General features: G+C 40.1%; 1 protein-coding gene across 4 annotated transcripts in view; it reads right to left on the bottom strand.

Moving 5' to 3' along the window:
• The window catches only part of HELZ (helicase with zinc finger), an 86,237-nt gene extending 63,523 nt beyond the window's left edge, over positions 1-22,714 (bottom strand). For 2 of the 4 annotated variants that reach the window (XM_054170470.1, XM_009902672.2), the window contains exons 1-3: positions 22,639-22,714; positions 4,615-4,842; positions 2,849-2,885 (exon numbers count right to left, since the gene is read on the bottom strand). In XM_054170470.1, the coding sequence (XP_054026445.1) occupies positions 2,849-2,885; positions 4,615-4,824 (247 nt within the window). In that variant the 5' untranslated portion in view covers positions 4,825-4,842; positions 22,639-22,714. The remainder of the gene's footprint in view (positions 1-2,848; positions 2,886-4,614; positions 4,843-22,638) is intronic. The other 2 variants (XM_054170473.1, XM_054170471.1) reach the window with 2 other exon arrangements.
• Between the last annotated feature and the right edge of the window lie 655 nt (positions 22,715-23,369).

Below are 23,369 nucleotides of genomic sequence, written 5' to 3'. Positions count from 1 at the left end.
ACAGAAAACTTTCCTAATGCCTTCTAGCACTGGATCAGATAGCCAGCCAAACAGACACTTCCATTGACACTTCCAACAGTGAAAGGATTTATTTCACCATATAGACGTGCTTCAGACAAGCAGGAGTAACACTTAATCATATATATTACCTGTCCAGAAAATGAAATGCCAGAGTGACTAAAAAGCTAGTAAGCTAAGTTCGGGAGTCAAAAAGAAGGCTGGACAGTTGTTTAAAGTGAAGGAATTTTAATATATATTACTGTTATTGCAGGCAACACAAACATCTGTGTTTATACTGCTACTCATGCAGATGCAAACAGCTCCTGTTAGTGCTAACAGGAATTTTACATCCACCACAACTTCGGGAGTCATAAATCCAAACTCTTCACTCAACAGACATTCACATCGTTAACAGAAATTGCATGAAAGACTAAAGGAAAAAAAATAGTCCCACAAAGCATTTACGTAAAATGAACTCGACATCTCTTCAAAATGAAATGGTAACTAAAGCCTGTTTATAAAGTGCCTCAAAGACTAGTCTGAATTCACCCCTCTAACGATACTGACCACATGTCCAAAAATAGAGCTTACTTCCCAAAACAGAAGCAGCAGCGCCAGAAATAGCTGTACCATGTCTGACAGTTTGCTATTTTAGCCTCAACGATTCCACATCCAATTATGATATTTCATATCACTAAATGTGATATCACCAAACTAAAACATACAGTTGCAGAGAAGTTCCAACACAGGAACCGGTATTTTCTTGTAAAGACTGGGGGAAATATTAGAATGGATTGCAAGTTTCTTGTAACAGTGTTGCCAGTATGCTATAAAGAACGTGCACTTCTCTAGCTCTTCCTAAAGGTACTGATCATTCAGTTTAAAATAAAACACTCTCATAGGTATGCAACGTGTCAAGTCTTGTAAAAAGACAGAAGAACCGCTTGAATAAAACTTTGTCTGTGGAAAAAAAAAACTTGTATCAAAGAAGGGTTGAGTATCAGATATCCCATACTAAGGTTTCTTCTTCCTAAGGATATTTCAAACATAAAGCTGAGGACTTTCAAGATCATAAAACCAGATACTCTAAATTGTCTGATGCTAGGCTACTGATGACAGCACATCATAGGGAACCACAACCAAACAACTCATATATTCGTAAAAATATGGAGGGTGTATACAAACATACACATACACTACTTTTATATACATACATAAATATGGCATTAATAAGCTCCAAAATGTCCTTTTAAATATGGAAAAAATATTTTCATAACATGCTAGCACAAATTAAGGAAATTAACATTAAACTGGATGTTACTTCTTTGTTACTAATATACATTTGAAAGCTGTCTTCCCTATTTAATAAAAAATAAATAAAACTAGAGATCAGTGCTCCTATTCCACCCACTTCTAAAGCCCATCCAGTGAGAGAAGAAAAAGTTAGGCTGACAGTTCCTTTGAAATACTGATAACTGACACATATGCCAAGAAAAGTTTCACACATGTCACCCATCTACCCCAAGACAAAGCCATCAGGTCTCATCAATGAGAATATTATTCATTAACCAGCATTCTCCCTCCTACCCCCTTTAGCCATCATTCATCTTTCCATATGTCTCCCTCTCACTTTTATTTGCCATCATGAAAGACAACTGTGAGGTTAGTCAGAATATTACACCCTTGGCATGTATCACCAGTTAAAAGAAGAAGCTTTAAAAAAAAATACCCAGACTATTTTAAGAGTCATACTGATTAAGTTCAACTTTAATCCTACACCCACAGAAATCAAGTTTACTTTTCTCAGTTTTGTTTTGCAGACTTTCACAAGCAGGCTGCAGAGCCCCACAGTTTCTCCAGACTATGACTTGAGTGAAGGCAAATGCATTTAAAACAAACAAGTTACATAAAACTACTAAAACTCCCCATAAAACCAGAAAGGAAGGACTGAAAGTTTATCATTCCTAGCACAATGATGGAATGTCAGAGCAGCTTAGCAAAACTGTGGTTTGAGGAAATTTCCTTTTAAATACAAGAGGAATTAAGGAACTAAAAACTGAAAGGTGGAATCTACCCACCTTTTATTTCCAAATCTACCCGATAAACTCTGCTCCAATGCTTCCTAAACTCAGCTAAGAGTTCTCAGTGGGTTTTTAATCACTTGCATTACATATGAATAACAGAACATTAGGCAGGCTGGTTAATTCCTTTAAAACCACCCCGACTGAAGAAGGCAGTGAAACAGGAAAGGCTCAACTTCAAAGTAATATATGTACATTTAGAAGCTATAGCAAACAGGAATAAATGCAAGCACATGATCTGGATTTCCTCTGAATCAAATCCCAAACACAAACCAAAATATCCACTGTGTCCCTAGGAAGAGAGTCAAGAACAAGCAGATGCCTTTGTCTTCCCAAGAATCCTAATGTTACCAGTTCATCCTACACTTGTATACTAAAGTATCTGTTATATCAAATTATATTATAGCTGTTATCAAACAAATTATCAAATTAGCTGTTATATCTGTTATATGAAATAGCACCACTGTGCCAAAGACATGCATTTGAGTTCTGGTACTTGAAAATTAGTTACAAAATAGTGAGATAGCTCTCTCTTTTCTTTTTCTTTTTTTTTTTTTTTGGAGGGGGGGGGGGGGGGAGGGAAGGACAGAAAAAAGTAGAAAAAGTTGTGTAAAGCAGACACATCATTTTAACTAGCTAAAAAAACACAGTGTTAGTAAACGAATAGATCTGGGCACAGGTTTTTAAAAATCCAGAAAACTGACTGCAATTTATAACACTATAATGGGGGAGGGGGAAAAAAAAAAAAAAAAAAAGAATAAGCATACCATGCCTACAGTCTTCATCTGCTTGCCCATATTTTTTCTGAAAGGTAAAACATGAAAAGTTTAAAAATAGCATTATTCCAGTCAGCACAAACAACTACATGCTTGAATTACACGTCTCTTTAAACTTTTTAGACTCCATTACCTCGTCTTTTCCTGGGTGGAATGTGTAAAGAACATCAGTCACATGTCAAATATGATACATTCTTAGCACACTTTTTCCTCAAATTTTCAGCAAACTGTCATGTTAAAAGAGGAACACGAATGGGCAAAGGAATAGGTTTTATGTGACTCTGTAAGTGGCTCACAACACCTAGGATATAATACAAACCCAACTTCCTTTCCCAGCCACTTGAATTTTTATTGTTTTTTAACTTGCACTAATATGCTGCTGTTGAAATTTGTCAGATGTGTATTTTACTTTACTCTGTCCTGCCAGTGGTGATTAAAAAAATTACTTGGCTTAGTAAAACAAGAAGGAAAATTCAGATTATTTTTCTTTTTGTGTTTTTTTTTTTTTTTTAATTGTAAGCCTTCAAGTATCTTATATAATTCGTATCTTTACTAGGAAGGGTTTGATCACAACTATGTTTCCAAAGGCCCTGAAGACCTACTGCAATAATTTCACTATGATGAACATCCTGATACTGCCTCTCAGGATTTTCAGAGGCATCAGGGTCAGAAATGGATTAAATGCTGCTAAGCACCTACCTGTATATAGAAATAACTCTGAGAAGCCAAGTCTGTAGTAACACAATTTTCATTAAAAAACAGCCTTAGTTATTTCTGAATCTCCTCCCCTGAGGAGCCCTAAGATAGGTCACATCTTAAATTAAGAAGTTTCCCAGTTCCTGTTTTGCACACTGAAGAGTTCAATCCAGCTGTTTAAAGACTGCCTTAAAGCCGCCCAGCAAGGTCTTACAACTTGGCCAAGCTTTTTCTACTTGAGATGAAATTGCTCATATCCAATACTTGAAGATTCAGAAAGGTAAGGAAAAATGTAAGTTCATTAAGCAAGTTGTGGGTTTATTCCTGAGCACAGTAATGTCCTTTCCTTTAAGAAACTGTAGGTCTCTGATGTTTTAAAGGAAGGACACAAATTTGGAGACGGCATCAACTATCATTCAGGCGTATGCCTCTTGCCCTGCATTTACAAACCTTTACAAAGACCATAGATGTTCATATAAAAATCTGCCAGAGCCTAAAAGTTAACATCTTTCACCAGATATGCTCTAGCCTAGCAATGGAAAACTAGGATATGATCAAGTATTACAAGACTAACATTAGGTCTGTGCAAATGGAGATAAATTATATAAGAATCAGTCATCTAAATCCTGACACTTTTTAACTCTGTTTTTTAAAAGTGTTTAGATTTGCAACCTTAATATCATGCCCTTTAAAGATAAGGTAATTTGGTGTGCAATTCAGCATAACTGCACAAACATACTACTCTGAAACCAGGTATTTTGCCTTCCTGGAATATATATTTAAATACATGTATATGATTTTTTACAGTATGTATTTTTGCTCTTTTTTTTTCAGAGAATAGTGATTCAGACCCAAAGTACTTGGGAGTTCCCAATCCCAAAAAATAAATAGATCAGGGAAAACTAGAAGACAGAAGCCTCGTATATTCTTATCAAGAAGGATTCTGTGGCAAACCACATGCCAATCAAAGGAAAACTCTGAATTTTATTTAAATCTTGATGGTACAAGATAATTGATTGTTCTTTCCAGTTCACTAAATACTATTAAAGAGTCACACTCACAAGTTGTAAAAAGGAAGCAATTCTATACAGAAGAGTCTCGATTTTGATGCGGTCGATTTCTGCCTGGCATGCCTCCGGGAGGTGAGCTGGGGGGTACTGGCTGAGGGAAAGGAGAGCCTCTGTGCAATGCTTCACTGCCACTTCATAATCCTGCTGCTTAAGAGATTCACATGCTTGTTCACATGACTTCTCTGGTCTTCTGTCTGCCATGACTCAGGGACAGAAATCCTAGAGTGGGGGCAGAGGGGATGATAAAATGTTGGTTAGCTGCATAATGGCAGTGACAACTTGCCAACCAACGTCCATTCCCATCTCAAGGTGTCATATCACATCCCTTCACTTTATGCCATTTGCACTTCCTATCCCAAACTTCCTAACTAACCTCTTCCCAGTCTTCTCTCCATTGCTCCCAACTCTCGATTTAGATTCTACCTCAAGAAGATACTCATGCCTGTGACTGCTTTTAAGAATGTATGCAGTGATTTCCAATTTTAAAGTCAGCATGGATTTAAGCACTTTGTTACAGAGAGGCATTGGGGTCTTCCCTGGCAACACGATCATTGTTTTGGAAGAAATACATCTCATGGAAGAAACCCATTTCATCCACCAACTGCTCCTTCTCTGAGCCTGCAGCCATTTGCTCCACCACACCGTGCCCTTCAAAGCACTTCTCACCTATGATCAAGGGAAGGAGTTTCTACCTCTGCCTGGATGAAGCACAATGTGGATGGACAAGGATGAATGAGAAAGGACCAGAGGTCAACAGAAAACCATTCATCTCTTCCTTCTCATGGCTTATTCCCATTCATATCCAAGAAAGCCAAGATACTCCTGGCCACACCAACACCTTTATGCAGGACTGCTTAAATAATTTTTAAGTAAATATTTTTATGTGGAAAAAAAAATTGAAACAGTTGTGATAAAAATCTGCATATCAGACAGGCATTATCTGCCAATCAGCTGAGACAAATGGTTATGCACAACCTGAACCACCAGTAGAAAAGCAAAGCACATCCATATTCTGTCTAGATTCTCTCACTTCACTGACATATTTAAATGTGATCCACATCCCTAGAGATGCTGTGCTTTAAAAGTGACTTCACAAAAATATGTTCTGATAACAGAAGAGAGGAGAAAAATGCAAGAGCTCTCTTTTTCACCTTTAGCAAGCAGCATACTATCAATATTTGTGATTCTAAATCAACTATTTTGATTGTCTCAAACAACTTTAGACCAATTTCACTGCAAAAATCTTCCTTTATACTTGGTATTTTTAGGTTTTTCAATCAAACTAAGGTAAAGTAACTTCAAGAAGTTAATGTGAAGGTGAAATAAATGCATTTTCCTTCCTTGAAAAATTATTCCTTATCCCATTTTTCTCATTAACACCTGCCCAAGCCAATACGTGGTAGAAAGGTAAAAAAATTTCTCCTATATTATACTAGTGTTCTATGTGTTCCCTTCAATTCCTGAAATCTCATTTTCAGTATCCCTATAGAAACTTTAAGGGATGTTGACTTCTCCAGAAAATTTTGACTTAAACCTCCTTCCCTTTTACAACATTTATACAAAAATGTCTTGTACAACAATGTATCTTCCCAAAAATGAAGGCACACAAGTACTCCTCCTCCTACACTATACCCTGGTGAGACCTCATCTGGAATACTGTGTCCACTTCTGGGCTCCTCAGTTCAAGGGCAAGGAACTGCCTGAAAGAGTCCATCACAGAGCCATGAAGATGCTGAAGGGAGTGAAACATCTCCCCACTGAGGAAAAGCTGAAGGAGCTGAGGTGCTTTAGCTTGGAGAAGAGACTGAGGGGTGACCTAATTCATGTTTATAAAGATGTGAAGGGAGGACAGAACCAGGCTCTGCTCAGTGATGTCCAGTGATAGGGCAAGGGGCAAGCTGGAGCAGAGAAGGTGCCACAGAAACAGAAGGAAAAACTTTTTTACTGTGAGGGTGACAGAGCCCTGGAGCAGGCCCCCCAAAGAGTTTGTAGTGTCCTTCTCTAGTGATATTCAAAACCTGCCTGGATGCATTCCTGTGTGACCCAACTCTATGTGATGCTGCTCTGGATGAAGAGTTGGACTCAATGATCTTTCAAGGTCCCTTTCAAACTCTAACATTCTGTGCTTCTGTGATTAACATTCTGTAGTTATCCTGATCAAGATCTCTGCTCTATGCCTCTTTCTTAATAGTGACCTTACAAAATATTACTTCAATCATCCAGGTATTTCCTTTTCTGCTATAAATGAGTCCCCATTTTTAATCAGAATAGAAACAGGCCAGAACGTTTTGCATTTCCATACATATATGTAAATCCATTCATGGATTAATTCTATTAACATCAAAGACACTCAGCTGGATCACTTAGGCACATATTTTCAATTATATAAATGTTAGGTATTCTTAAGCTGTTTATACAGGGATCCTTTCCAGCTACAACTAAAAATTACAGTGATTTTTTGCTGGGAGAGGGAAAAGTGAGTGAGTGGCTGTGGCCTACATTTTGGGCCACTGTGAATTTTCCAAATCTAGGCTGTGCTTCAATAGTACTACACCAGTTAATTGATGTTTTTCTCATGTACAATCTGTTTTTCTCTTAAGGGACTGGGAAAAAAAAAGAAAAGGAAAGCTGGGGGGGCGTGGAGGGGAAGAGAGAGGATTTCATGAACACTGCTGTACTTTTGATTTCCTCATTTCCTGGCCGACATATAACCAAAATTCCTTTGACCAAAAGTCTGAGCAGAGCTCCTGTGTGTTCATCCCCAAAGAACTGATGACACACAGATCTCATCCTAAATGACCCAGCCAGCAGTACTGACAGGCATTTGAAAGTTGTTATCCAGCCCTTCTTCTCCAACGTGGCACCATGTAAAAGAAAGTAATGTGTTACTTACTGTATTATATTGGCTGTTTCGATAAATATTGAATTAGGAAACTGGATTTTACATGCCCACCAGCAGCCTACTGCACTGCAATGGCAGCACAATTCCTTTAGTCAACTTGAAGATTTAGAGAGCACTTCAGGAGACATGACTGACCCCAAGCAAAAACCTGTGGATTAAGTTAAGTGGAGCCAAGAGGAGTCAGGATCAAGCTGTTTGGCTGACTGGCTAAACTGAGTCATATCATCAGTGTTTCAGAGGGTAATTAAAAAAAAGCCACTCTAGTCACAGTGCAGGGATAACACTGTGATAGATGAGGAGCTGCTGTGGTGTAGTTTGTTTAAGAAAAAAAAAAAATCTAATTGTAACCAAAAAAAAAAAAAAAGAAACCCCAAAAACCCCCAGTATGTGGACAACATATGGAAAATGATACAGACAGGCTCTCCAATTTCATTTCAGTTCCATTTATATACACACTTACAGACAAACACACACATTTACTAGGTATTTGTACCATCTACTTCAGACTCCAAGTGCTCGAAACTGTTCCTCAGAGGCATGTGGCTCTTCCTGCTGACTCTTAAAAAAGCCTATGCTCCTAGTTTTGGTCCCTGGAGCTGTACCTAAATTAGCAACTGAGACTAGATTATGTGAATGTGAATTACACCCAGGCTTTCTCAAAATCTTGTCTGTTGTAGTACCAGTGCTGTTTAACATCTTTGTCAGTGACATGGACAGTGGCATTGAATGCACCTTCAGCGAGTTTGTAGATGACATCAACCTGTGTGGTCCACTGACACGCTGGAGGGAACAAATGCCATCCAGAGGGACTTAAGAGGTGGGACCAAGCCAACGTCATGAAGTTCAACACAGCCAAGTGGAAAATCCCAGACCTGGGTCAGGGCAATCCCAACCACAAATATAGGTTGGGTTAGGAGTGGCTCAAGAACAGTCTCAAAGAAAAGGACTTGGGGGTGTCGGTTGATGAAAACCTCACCATTAGTCAGCAATGGCCACTGCTATCCCAAAAGGTAGCTGGGCTGCATCAGAAGTGTGACCAGCAGGACGAGGAAGGTGATTCTGGTCCTCTACTCTGCTCTCGTGAGACCCCATCTGGAGTACTGCATCCAGTTCTGGTGCCCTTGGCATAAGAGGGACATGGAACTGCTGGAGCAGGTCCAGAGGAGGGCCACAAAGATGATCAGAGTGCTGCAGAACCTCCTCCATGGGGACAGGCTGAGGGAACTATTCTAACGGCAAAGTTTAGTACCTCTTCAAAACTTCAAGAAACAAGCAGCAGGTGGACTCCAACTAGCTCAAGTTACACATCTAAAATAGGTGGACTTACCTCAGAAAGTCAGGCACAATGTTTTATAAACAGAGCCTTTACTGTCAATGGTCAAGTCAAAGCAATTTCTTGCAAAAGTATAGATCTTCCCCAACAATTTCTTAGCTTTGAATCATCTCACAGCAGCACTGTGCTGCCTACAGAAAGGCTCTCCATTTATGCACTCAAGTAAACAGTTAAACCCAGTGCCTGTGAGTTCCATGTGATATGACAGTAAAATATCATCTGGACTAGAGCACAGACAGAAATTTGCTCAACTCTTCTTCACAGGCTAATCCAGAAATCTTACCCTGACATCATTCTTTGGCCCTCAAAAAAAAACCTCCTGCCTTTAAGCTGAACAAAACTTACTGATCTTACATTTCTTTGAAAGCCAAGTTTTGCTCAGTTTAGCTTCCACAGAATAGCATTTAAAAGATCTGGTTAGTTCCAACTGGTATAACTTAAACCTTGGTGTTTATTTCAATGAGCTGTGAGGGATTTGGGGTTCTCCCTACAACTAATGATTTTCAGGCTTAGTATTCCTAATGAGTATTTTGCCTTCTTTCCAAAGGGATTTTGTAAACAAACATGAAAAGAGTAACTAAAACCTAATCTCCAAATAGAACTGCACACTTCCCCTCCAGAACTGCAGAGGGGGCTGGGAATGGCAGAAGGGACAACTTGAGGAGGAAGAGTGATAAACAACATGATCTACACAGTCATTCACTCTCAAGTAAACACTACGCCTGCTTGGTGCAAAGGAGGCTTTTGAAGATTTACTCCATAGTCTGATGAGTCCAACTTCAAACTGAAAATCAGTGTAGGAGGAGAGAACATCATGAACTAAAATTTTAGTGTTTCACAGCATTTTAACTCATGACTGTGCACTTTCATGCTTCACAGCTTACCAATGTATTCTATAGAATCAAAGGGTCTATACATTAAGATAATGGTAAGTTAAAGCATGTGACGTGTTCCTAAAAATTTTCAAACAGATGCTTTTTCAATTCACTGTAAAGCATCTAGCCAGATAACTCTCCCTGTACTTCATAAACAAACAGATTAGAGGGCACAATGCTGTTCCTATTAATGTTATTGGCAAAATTCCCAATGTCTGCCAAGACAGAAGGATCAGATCCAAGGTCTCGCATGCCAAGCTGACAAACAGTAGACAAGTCAGTAAATATTTGCATATTTTAACCAGACATTAACATCTCTTATAAAGATTTATGCTAAGGCAAAGATGTTCAACTTGCAGTCCTAGAGTGAGACTAGTAGGAATTTACTGTCAATTGAATATACTTCAAGAACCACATCCTGGGATTCACAAACTGAAGCAAATGAATGAGTCCCATTGCCATGGGGAACATGCAGGGGAAGAGCCTCTCCAGCTGCCTCCCATTACAATCCATAACCCTTCAAACAGCTCTGCTGTGAGAAATAAGCACCCAAATATTCCTTGCCAAAGCTATTCAGCTGTGTCCTCCTGTTAACAGCCCACTGTACTGCAGGAAAGGAGAGGAGAAGGCTTTGCCGTTCCATTGCCTATTGCGGTCAAGCTGGCACAGGCTCAGAGAAAGCAGGGCAGGAATTCAGCTCATTCTGCACTCTAAGGAAATGCGTGTGGTGACCACACCGAGTTTCCTAACCCTTTGCGATTTTTCAGCTCTTCTCACAATTGGAAAGGCTGGCCACCAAACTGGACAGAAGTTTTAAATACATAATAAATGTGGGTAATACATCAAGACAAGACAGCCGGTTTATCACAACTTCCCAGCAATTCCTTTGAAGAGGGAAGAAGAGCTCTACCAGATTTATTTTTGCTCTGTCCTACTCAGTAACTTTTGAATTTCAAGTCAATCAGAACTGAATTTCACAGAAGTTTAAAGACTGAAGATGCTGCAAGATTTATGAGAAGTGTGTAACAAGACAGATAACAGACAGAGACTTTTTAAATCCACACAGGGAAAGGATAAATTATAATTCAGTCTCTTATTGATACCAAGACATGAGCTACTCAATCAGTTACTGTCATGTGCTGCCATTTACCCACTGAGAGAGACAACGCTGAACCAAAGCATCACTCATCAGTAAAAATCTTATTTATTTTTCTTGTCCATAATGATAAAAGCCACAAACTACATTCATTAGCTTAACTGCTCAAGGATTTGGTTTCACTAAAGCAGTTTCCAAATCTTTTAGACTACAGACACTATTTTTTAGCATGTGTTACCGGTAAAATGGAGAGGTAAGCAAATCACATATGAAGTCCTTAAAACTTTATTGTTTCCATAACACAGAAAAGTAACATTTGGGAAGTGGGAAAAAAAAAAAATTGGTATGGACACAATCCCTGTAACTGGAGAATCTTCTAGTTACTCCTTACTGTAAATTTTTAGGAAAAGACTGACAAGATACTGGAATTTCCACAACTGCGTTCTAGTTTGTGCCCCCCTGTCCCTTGTACTGTCACTGGCCACTACTGAAAAGAGCTCAGCACCATCCTTTTGGCCTCCACCCTTTAGCTACTGACCAGATTCCCCTCTCAGGCTGCTGTTCTCCAGGCTAAACAGCTCCAGGTCTCTCAGCATTTCCTCCTCACAGAGTTGCTCCAGGTCCCTTAGCATCTTTGCAGCCCTCCATTGGGCTCCTCCAGTGTCCAACTCTCAAGACCCAGCAAAGAAAGTGAATTTGTCAGTCCACATAGGAAATTACAATAACATAGGGAAACAAAACATGGAATAATACATCTATCTACCATTCTATCATATTATATAGTTGCCTTGGCATCTCTAGTGATGCCATCTTAAGGCATGCTTGTACCTCTGGATGTTATGTAATTGTTTTTATAGTACTCAAAAACATAACTCAAGTACCTTTAGGTAAGTAAAATAAAATCAAATATCTCTTTGTTTTCCTTACCTATAGTGAAAAACTTATCTTTGCCTTAAGACAGAAAAAAGCATTTTATTCAAGCCCCCAAGAAGGAATAAAACACAGCTGCACAAAATACAGAAGCCACTTACTGAGACACACAGGAAGACACAGCACTTTCCCAGTGTCCTGACATACATATTATAAATAATCCCACACTCAGAAATCATTTAATGAAATGAGAGTAGGTAATGATAGTGCACCATATCAATGTGAAAGACTTAAGATAACAGAGAGAAAAAGGATGGAGTATCTTTCATGTGCAAGGCGCAGAGAAAAATGATCTGAAAGGAGCTTTTGCTTTGTTTTTATTTTAAGAATAATAGCAGAGATCTTCAGGACTTGTTCATTGCAATCATGGATGAAGTCAGTAATATTCGTTATACACAGTGCTCAGAAATGCACTGCACACCTTACAGAAAAATACAAAAGTCTCCACCCTTGAGAGAGGACAATCTAATCAGTTTTCTGAAATAACTGAATTACTCTGGTTAATGTTGTACAACTCCAGGCAAAATGACCCTATTTACATTCCAAAAATGATGTTAAATCTGAAATGGAGCATACAGAATGAGGAAAGCTTATTTCAGGGTTTTATTATACAGCATAACAGCAGCAAGAACTTCTGCTATATGGCCTCTAAGGAACACGATATGCTTGATTTTGGGAAGGGAAATAAAAGGACTTAGATGTTCATGATGTCCCCTACCATTAAATACTTAGATTATCCTTCCACGTTCCAAAACCAAAGAACACCATAAATTATGAGGATAAGAGATCTCTGGCCAGATAAACATTGCTTTGAGTCTAATCCTGCAGACTTAACGTATAGAAGGAACACATCCACGTTTACTGAGAAAGGAAGAAGTGCCTGTGGGTGGTTTACCATTCATATAATGACGGTAACAAAAATACAGCAGCAATTGAGATTAAGAGCAAATGCCTTCCACATCTGGATCTCCGTGTTCTTTAAACCACTTCACATACATCACAGGCAGCAAGGAGTTAGATTATTAATACTTCGCTACCTTTACTAACCTCTCTTGAATTTGGAAATAGTGGCAGAAAAGACTATATAGCCATTGGCAGCAACATTCACATGTGAACAAACTGCCCATCTCTGGCTCAAAATCTGAAAATAGCTCATGGCCTCAGCACTTGTAGTCACCCCACCCACCACACAAGTATCCCTAATATCTTCATCTTCTGCCTTTAAAAAGATCCTTTTTCACACAGCTGTCTGAAAACATCACTTACCTTGATCAAACTAAGCAAAAGACATGGAAAGTCAAAGCACATCTACCCGCCATCTCTTTGCTTTGTCTGAAAGCCACCCATAACTGACAGATACAAGACTCCTAGTTACACAAATCAAAAATATACACTTACTGAAGTCATTAAAAATCATACTACAAATATTAGGTTGTAAAGTTTGATATTCAAGGTTATATAACAACAAAAGTATCTGCACAAGCTGATGTTGGCCCTCCTGTGTACCTGCACTGTGATATTGCCTGTAACTGTGTTAGTCACAAACCACATTTTCCAAGGGCTACCTGGAGGAATGAGCAGGCAGAGGAGAGGTTGCCTGCTTAACAGTCATCCAGTTAATATGTCAGTAGAGGACCCAAGGCCTTATTTCCTGCCTGCTACTCAAATGTGCATTTTAATTTTCATTAACTTTTCAATAATACCTAAACACCATGACTGAGCAACTCACAAACATTAAGAAAATACATTTTTCCTTATGACACTATTTCCATTTTATAAATAACTAAACCATTAAAACACAGAAACTTTTGGCTTCAATATAAATTTTTTTATAGTCAGATTAAGACATCTACAAGTGATTTCTCCCCTTTATGCTCTGCCCTGTAGAATACAAACCTTTATATGATAAAAGTAGAATAGCCAGTGTTTGCAGAGGGACTTAGGAGCATTCAGCATTTCTCCATATCACAACATGGGAGCTTCATTAGAAATACAGAAAATTAAGTGCAGCAAAGATGGGGCTTAAATGTGAATATTTTTTTTGGTTATTCCCTACTCCATGTATGAAGCAGTAATATATGCAAATAGTGACACTGTATTCCAATAACCAACTGTATTAGTATTAGGAAATAGATTAAATGTACTCACACAGTACAGCCTTTCTTCTATTTCTTTCTAACACTAACATTTTTCTGTCTCAATCACTATGTTCAGCCACATTTGTTCTATATATTCTGCAAAAAGCTGCATGTTTGCACCTTGTGTTTAAAAGCAGTCACTGCTTTGTCTGTGCTGCACAAAGGTAGAGGTGGTAAGAAAGAGTGACTGGGTATGAGAAGCACAAAAGGGCAATTCTCTGTGCTCTTCTTTTCCACACCCCCCAAAATCATACCAGGGAGGAATGCAGAAGCCCTAGCCTTCAAATTGTACAGAAATCCCACCTAGCTCATGCTCAAATTTAGTCACTGTGGGGATGATCTTTTAGATCTGCACTAAATGCTAATTTGACCAACGCTGAGCAGATTTGCAGAGGGTTCATAACAAGTACATCCTTGGCAGGAACATCATATTATAACTCAGCTCCACTTTTTACAAAGCAGCACTACAGGTCATTAGAAATGTTTTCTACTTTACTGTGAGCATAACAATATTCTTTCCCTTATTTTTACATTGAATTGGGTCAGAAGAACCCTTCACTCCATGCACAGAACCCAAAAAGTCAGCCTGCGCTAAACACCTACCATGGGAAATTTCAGCCTAAATAATTAAAATTTGGCAAGTAATAACCAACTGAAATGAGGAGTATGTCATAGTAAGCATCAGGTAACATAATAATAGGTGGTGCTTCTGCCCCACCTAAAGTTCTTTTGGCTCCTTCAGAGAAAAACCTCACGTAAACAATCTTTCATAATCCCCAGCTAACCGAGGCAGTTTGTAATTCCGTATACCTGTGTGTTCTTACTGCTTTTTGAGAGTCGAGTTTCTCACTCCTAGCCAAGATGAGGGCATTTTAATTGAAATGTTGTCCCATGGTTACCATTTTATCCCCATAACAACATCACCAATTACTTACTTTAAAAAAATGCATTAGAAAAGTAATTTAATCTTTGCTTCTCTTAATGAAATTTGCCAGAGAAAAACAAAGGGAAAAATCAGCACTGCAGGACCAGCCAGCTCTCCGTGGAGCTGCACCAACCTGCAAGTCTCAAACTCAAACACACGTTGCAGAATACAGTATTCATGTTCTAAAAGCTGGCTTAAAATGTAACAATCCACAACTTTCAGAACTATGAGCTATTTGTGGCAGAACCTCTCTCTTAACCAGGTGAGTAACAGAACATGGCCTTGCTCCTGAGTGTCTCTCCACACATCACATTACAGTGTTTAGTAATAATCTCAAGCCCCCAAAAAGTGAACACCACTAATCCTAAAGACTTACACAGGCATGCAATTACCAATATTCTTCTCTGCTGAGTCACAAGATATTGCCAAAAGACCTTTGTGAGAAATACCTGCTGTATGATTGTGAGAAATACCTGTTGTATGACAGATGGGTACATCTGTGTAGATTTGACTACACATTTCTCACCTGATTTTCAAAGCGCCAGGCAAGTACAAAACTCTGTTCCCAGGGAATGCAAAGGGGAGTCAGAGAAGATCCCCAAGCATCATTTCAACATAAAGTACAGATCAGGATATTTACAAATGTATTTCAGAAGTTTAAAGACAACACAAGTCACAAAGTTTTCCATGATGCTGACTGAACCTGCCACTCACACAGCAGTCTTCAAAGAACATTTCAGCACACTTCATTTCCATAAGTTCACCAGTTTAATCAGTCTCTGAGACACAATCAAAATTAGCAGTTCCTAAGTTTCAGCCTTGTGTTCAATTTGCAGCTTCCTCCAATACAGCTGCATTTGGATTTCAGCAATAAAAGTATTTTTTTAACTTAGGACATGGTTTCTCACAGAATATCCCGTTTGGAAAACCTCAGTGAAACTCCAAAGCTCAGTGAGTCAATCCATGTTGTCTCTGCTTAACAGGGATATTGTAGGACTGCTGGGATAGCCTGTCCTCAAATGTCAACTTTTCATTTCACAGAACTTTCTCCAATCTTGACATGTCCCAGTAATGCAAAGCAGCACACCTCTTATATAACTAAGAGATCTACCTGAAGGACACAACTCTGACCACCGGTGCAAATGGGCTACAGTTTTACAGCTGCATAAAAGAAAGCCCCAAGTTAATTGTCTGAGATGCAAAATATGCATCACTCTTTCAACCCATTCAAGACACAAAAGAATGTAAAAAAATCTTCCGGCTGAATATCAGTTATATCACACAGACTGCCCAGTTAACAAACTGAACATAGAAACAAGACAGAAAGTTATGACACAGAAGAGGAAAATTTTCTTTCAAAGTACCCAAGTCTTCGATGCAGCATTAGAATGAACTTAATTCTTGCAGTGAGTAACACTGTGACTGAGGGGTTTTGTTACCCATTTATACAGCGCTTTACCACAAAGGGTCCTAACATAACAGATTTAATAACACAATCGTGCCACCCACAGATACTCCAAACACATCTTTCCCAAAACCATACCTATTATGTAACTGCCTATGATATTTTTGTGTGCTATTTTGAAAGTTCAAAGCAGTAACTAACCTCCACCACTAAATATGGATATCTTTATTGTAAATAACCTTTGAAATTCAGTTTTACACAGCTGTGCTTCAACTAGTTTGGCATAATATAACTAAGCCTGGCTTAGGGAGTTTTCTTCTAGCTCTGTATTTTAGTATTAACCCTTCTACACCCAGATAATGTTTTTACAACATCTCTGCCTTCAAATACACAAACGTGATACTACCAACAGGTTCAATTTTTAGACCTGAGAGCAGGATATTGATTCTCACGTTCTCCTCACACAGCAAACCCTACAGACAGCACCATAATTTGTATCAAAAACACCACAAGTTTCCCAATGGCATTCACTTTGCTCATTCCTTCTGAAATGAACATTAAAGATTCAGTCACGTATTTCAAACCCCACTCAAAGAGGAGACATCAGCAAGAATGAGTAACAATCCTGCTGTGGTTAACAGCATAGTTCTGACAAAACTTTGGGAGAAGAAAAGCAGTGTCTGGCCTAGCCAAACAAATATAAACAAAGCTACAGCCAAGTAATATCAGTCAATTCAAATGACAAAACAAATGTCCTGCACCATTCCAAATGTGTGAGTGTCTTAAGATATGGCCAGAGCACAGTTACCTCAAAACCATTAGCACAAACATCTATAATCAAAAACATCACTGCCATAAAATACCCGCAGAGCTCAGCAACAACACCATGCTAGCGCTGATCCACAGGTATGCTAGAAAACATTCCCCTTAATGACCTCCCTGTGTAGGCAACAAGAAAAGCCCAACAAATCCTGGCTCCTGAGATGGCAGAGGAGCAGACACAAGCCAGCTATCATGGCTGGTCAACTGTATTTGGGAATCCCAGCCAGCTGATGGAGGATTTAGTTCAGAGCAGCAAAGGAACATTACTTGGGAACAGAAGCACACTGCCTGTCCTTGTCCCCCCACAATTATCCCAGAACAAAATGAAATCTTCACGAACAAAGATTTCGCACTTACTGTAAGATACGAGGAAAAAAACATTTTTATATGCTGCCAAAACCACTATGCTTTTCATTTGTGGCATTCTCCATTTATTACATCCACAAAGATTTGCTACTTTCTTGGTTTCCTGAACCACTAAATATTTTCCAGCAAATTAAACACTTGTGCCGCATTACTAACAACCAAGAGTCTCAAAACCAGCTCTTGTGGTGTTAATCTATTTCCCTTTTGCCATGGGGTCTGAAGGGCTCTGAAAGATCTTCTACATGTATTTAAACGGTGATTTTTTTTTAGTGTTTTGATGAATACAGCATTTTTGTTACATATACCTATGGAAAAAAAAAAAAAAAAGAAAAGGCTGTGAAACTCACAGACTGAAAGATCATTTCTAATTAACTCACCCTACCTACCACAAACCAGCTCAGACAAATCCACTATGCTCACATTGCTACCCTTCACTTCCTGCCACTCTGACATTCAAAATTTCATACCTAAAATAATTCTACTGTTCTTTTTCTTCCAATGTTTAGTCACTACAGCTCAGAGAACCATCAGCCTTCCTGCTGCTTACCAACACAAGAGGTCATGACATGTAATTCCCCTAAACCACATATAAACCAAAGATTAAGAACATCTACCTCGGTCACACCATTCCTCATTCAAGTGGTACCTACTGAAATTAACAGAAACAAATAACACAACACCTTACAGTAACACCTCCAAAACATCTCTTTACATAAAAATCACTTACAAAAACTTTGTTACCAACTCAGCAGCTGAACAGTTCAGTGCTAATTCTAAATTACCTGCTTGCTAAAGTATTAGCCTTTTAACATCTGAGGAAGACCCCAGGCCACTCAGAGAATTTGGTAGTTTTCACTCATTCAGAGCTAGGACAGGGTCACAGTAATCACTTAAAACTTTTTAGTCATGAAATGGAACCTCTCGGTGTAGCAAAATTACATTTAGAGAGGAAAAAAGATTGTAATCTACAACTTCTTATCTCCTTTCCTGTCATAAGTCTGCAACTTGGTATTTTGGAGGACTCTGAGAAAAGACTGGGTAAATAACCAGTGCAATTCTATTACATTCATGACATTGCATATAAAATGGTAGAGAAATATTTGGACATTATGTTATAGCCATATTAAGTGTCCTTTAACTTCAGCTGGCAGAGCAATGGAAATGGAACAGAAAAAACATATTCTCATCCATGGGTAATTACAATCTCCCTGCTTAAATTCTGAGGCACTTCCCCTACAGTAATACTCCCTTTTCTGTGTTTCTCAGGCATGAGTGATTGCTTCTGGTTGAAGCCTCATGTTGCAAACATTTGTGAGAAGAGAAGATGAAAGCTCAGTAAGCAAGATTGGTTTTGAGTAAGGAACTTGAGCTACATATCAATAGCACTATAATAAAATCATAATCAGAAGCTGGCCTGTTTCTGTGGAGCGGTCTGGCCTCGCAGACTCCTAATTTCACTGTCTATAAAGTGTAGTTATTTTCTTCCTCCTTCTCCAAAATAAACACTAGGAGAAAACAAGTGTTTACTTTCCCAGTCACAACATGCAGCAGACCAAGATTCCTTCTTTTTTGTTATTCCCTACCAACACTGTGTGCAAACTTCAGGAAAAGCAGTCTCTCTTTTCCAATATTCTCTCTCTTTTCTTCCCTGCTGAAAATAGAATGATAACCACAGAAAAGTTTACCAAAGGGAGTGAGAAATAAAACATATAAAGCACAGCGTCTTTGAATATCTCACTGATACACATAAACACAAGGGCTGACTACTGCCAGAGGCCACAGAAGAAACAGCAAGAACAAAAAAAGGAAGGTCTTGTTTGTTCTGATAATCTAACCCATAAATAATAGGTCCATTTGAAGAGGACAAATGCCTATGCCATGTAGTGGCAATGGGAGCTTGCCTTAGGATTGCAACAAAAAAAGTGAGAACTGATTAAAGGGTTGCCACACACGAGCAGGAAGGAGGCTCAGGAGTACAGAGTTTGCTATTTTCTCCCCCACGATGAACCACTAGTGCCCTTGCACAAGGAGGAACATCAAGGATCTGCTTCCAGGAAGAAGCCTTTAACAACACTAGGAAAAACATAAGGACAGGATTCCCGTTTACAAGGATTCTTGGTCTACTGATCCCCAAAGCAGGGGGGTAGTGCCAGCTGTCCAACTATTCTGTCCCTAAGCTAGAGCAGAATGACACCATCCTTCTTTCTCATTCTCCAAAGCCAGCTCTCAAGGCTTTCCCTAGTTAACCAGGCTGTCCACAGGGGATAGGATTTAAATTATTACTAAAGACTTTGCTAATTTAGATTTCACTCCTGCTACCAAACCGATATAGGTACCACTGACCTCAGGAGGGAATGCCAGCGAGGTGAAAGATTCAACGGCTTTCAACTAATGATCTGAATTGCTCCAGCAATTGCTTCTGCCATTACCAAAATGAAACCAAGAATGAAGTGCAGCAGCAAATGCAAGATGGTAGTAAGCAATAAAAATGAAATTAAAAAAAACACACTCAAAGTCAGAAAGAATATCTAGTTATAATTGCAAAGGGGATTTTAGTTACAAAAATAATTGTCAACAATGGAGAAAATATTTCATCAGACCATGAAATTAAGAGAATTGGAAAACATTAGTAATAATATTGCCTAGCTCCTTCACCCACAGGCCTCGAGACTCTACAAGTTGGTAAAATCCACTCTTCCTATTTCAGATTTCTTCAAAAGGAAACAAACTGGTGGAATTACTTTTATCAGGCTGTCCAGATCTACCTGTACCACAACCAATAGGCAATATTACCTCTTCAAACCTTTTAGGCATTGTTTCTTACATTTTTTGAGATGGGAATTCCTCCATGGATCTACCCTTTCAGTAGAAGTTCTCTCCAAACTACATCCCTTCTCCCGCAACCAGATCTATTAATACAGATCCCAAAGGCTGGGAGCAACTTCTCTGAAATGAATGAGATTTCACAAAGGGAACAGATCCTCCATGACACATCAAGGAGCAGAACTGGGACAAACTACAGATTAAGGTCCTGTTCCCACATCTCCCTGTAATTTTTAGTCTGTGGGGGAAAGACAAAAAACAATACCAAGAAAGGTTAAAAAAAAAAAAAACAAAAAAGAACAAACAAATAAAGAAAACAAACTCAGCTATTACAACCTTTCAAGTCCTAAAGTAATCACTTTAATAAGCCTCTTTCATAGGAAAATTCACCTGGCTCACTTAAAAAAGGCACCACGTTCCTATGAATCAAAGGAGGAGAAATACACACTCTGTATGTTTCGTAAGTCAAAAAAAAATTCACAGAGGTGAGGAGTGATAATAGAAACACAATTTCAGCTAGGGAAAAAGGAAAAGGAAAAAAAAAATTCATTTCTGCTTTTGTAACAAATTACAAAGAGAACTCAATTTTATCAGTAATAACACATAAAATGTTCCTTCACTTAGCAGTAAAGAAAAACTCTTCTGCTAATTAAGGGTCGACAGAAAAAAAAAGCTTTCGCCACTCACAATTTCTGTGCTGGAAGAGCTAAGCCTACCAAAGTCTGATTCATCCAAGAGAGAATCCCTTGGTTTGCAAGTCGAGGAGGGGAAGAGAACCTGGTGGTCACTCATACACTTTCCCCTCATCTAAATTTCAGCTGCACATTCAAAACCAGCTCCTCACTACAGAGGACAAGGAAGCTGCCCAGGATTTCCAAACCATCCCAACCAAACAAGCTTCCCCATTAATTAAAAGTTTTCATTTGCAGTTGGATAGGGCTCAAAAGCACTGAAACAAGTGAATTTAAAACCTTCCTGTCCTAGTAATCTGTCTTGGAAAATAATTAAAGTTTGCGAAATATCACTACCAAGTTGTTTGGGATTTTTGTCCTTTTTACAAAGGAATGTGTCTTTTTTAATATAAACAAAGAGAAGGAGCAATGCTTAGTCCTTTGCCTTGTTTCAGTCACACTATTTACTGCAAACAACATTAGGAGACCCCCAACAATTCAAACCATCCTATGGTACATTCAGTCTATCAATGAGGATATTTGGTTTTAGGACATTTTTGTGTCTTACAACTGAATTATTTTACTTCTTCAATGAGAACTAAAATACATTATATTGTTTTAAACTTCATCACAAGCTTGCTGTACCTCTGATAATGCAGAAATCCTATTACCTTGTTACTTCTTACTCATCTTGTCATTAATTGGAAAGGAAGTTTTCAACTGTTTCCCTGTAGTTACTTCTTCATTTCCACCAATTATATGTTTAATGATGTTATTATGATCAAACTGCAACAGTTCAACTAACAATGCATTGAAGATAATCAACTTCACTCATCTGGAAATTAAGAAAAGGACATGACCCACCCCAGAAGAATCAAGTATCCTTCCCCTACCTGGGATTTGCCCTAAATATATATAGGGAGAGATGTTGAGAGGACTGTACAGCAACTTTCACTATAAACTCTCCTATTTTCAGTTTCACAATAGTTGCTTCCTATAAAATGTGATCTCAGGATCTGTGTTAGACCTCCCAACTTCTAACCACCTGGCCCTGACAAAGCCTCTTGCAGAAAACAAAAATAAAAGCTCATCTGCCGATTTTTCAATTGCTCCAAGGGTTAATTTTACAATAGCTGTTAAATTCTTCCAATTTATTTTTCCGTCTTTCAACTAAAGCCTACCTAACCCTTCCCCCCCCCCCCCCTTTTTTTTTTTAACTCGTATTTTATTATTGTTATTTCCTGGCTGTCGCTAGCCGTTCCCTCCCGCCCCACCCGGTACAAAAACAAAGCTGCTTCCCACCCCTCCACATCCCCCCACATTCCTCCCAGACGGTGCACCCCCGAAGCTGGGGTAAGCCGGGGTTGTGCAAGGCACCTCCGGCTCTCCGGGCTGGCCTTGTCGCTGCCCCCGCTGCTCTGGGCGTAGAGCCGCCCTGGCCGGCCCGCCGGCGACTGCAGGGCCCCAGAAAAGCGCGGCAGCCCCCGGGGCTCCGGCCGAGCCTGCCCGTAAACAGCCCCCGAGCGGTTGCCGCTGCAGGCCCCTCCGCAGACACAGGGCCCTCTCCAGCCGGCACCGCTTAGCCTCCGGCCCGGCCGGCAGCCCTCGCTCGGCCGCTGGGCCGGCTGCGGGGCACCGAGGATCCTCCGAGGCCTCTCCAAAGCTCTCGCCAGCCAGCCCCAGCCGCCCTCGGCCCCCGCGGAGGGCGAATGGGGAAGTCCTGACTTACCTGTCATTACTTTCTACGCCATCTTGGATCCACTTGTCAACGTCCCCACAAAGCATTGTGGGAAAGCCCTCCCCCGCCCTCCTCCCGGCCCGGCGGCCAGCGGGTGAAGGCGGAGGGGAGCTGCGAATGGGATGGGCGCTGGCACCGGGACCGGGACCGGGACCGGGACCGGGACCGGGATCGGGATCGGGATCGGGATCGGAATCGGAATCGAAATCGGAATCGAAATCGAGACCGGGACCCGGAGCCGCGGCCCCGTCTGGGGAAGCTGGCGGAGGGCAGCCACGGGCTTCCAGCCCACAGCTCTGCGTGAGGGGGCTTTGCTGCGCCGCTTGAGCTGGGAAGCGGCAGCCTCGGGGGTTGTTTTCTTTCTTTCTTTCTTTCTTTCTTTTTTTTTTTTTTTTCGCCCCCTCCCCTCTCCTGGGACTCGTGTCACCGCCTCTACGCACACACAGCCACTGCCGAGCCCAGGGGCGGTGGCGGGGCCGGCCGGAGCGCTGCCCGCAGAGGGCAGACTGCGGCCTCCTGAACGCGGGACAGGAGATGCGCACACGCGTAGGGGAAGGTCCCGCTCGGTAAGCTGCGAGACAAAGTCCACCGGTGCTGAAAACGTTGGGGCTTTCTCGTGGTTGTTTTACTGTTGTGGGTTTGTTTTGCTGGGTTGTTTCGTAAAGTTAACTGCCCACAAAGAAAGTGGGCCGGCCCGGGGCGTGTGGGAAGGCTTCAGCCAG

Source organism: Dryobates pubescens, chromosome 20, assembly GCF_014839835.1.
Source record: "Dryobates pubescens isolate bDryPub1 chromosome 20, bDryPub1.pri, whole genome shotgun sequence".
NCBI classification, from domain to species: Eukaryota; Metazoa; Chordata; class Aves; order Piciformes; family Picidae; genus Dryobates; species Dryobates pubescens.
The sequence above is the reverse complement of the archived record's forward strand: the minus strand, read 5'-3'. Positions and strand labels throughout refer to the sequence as shown.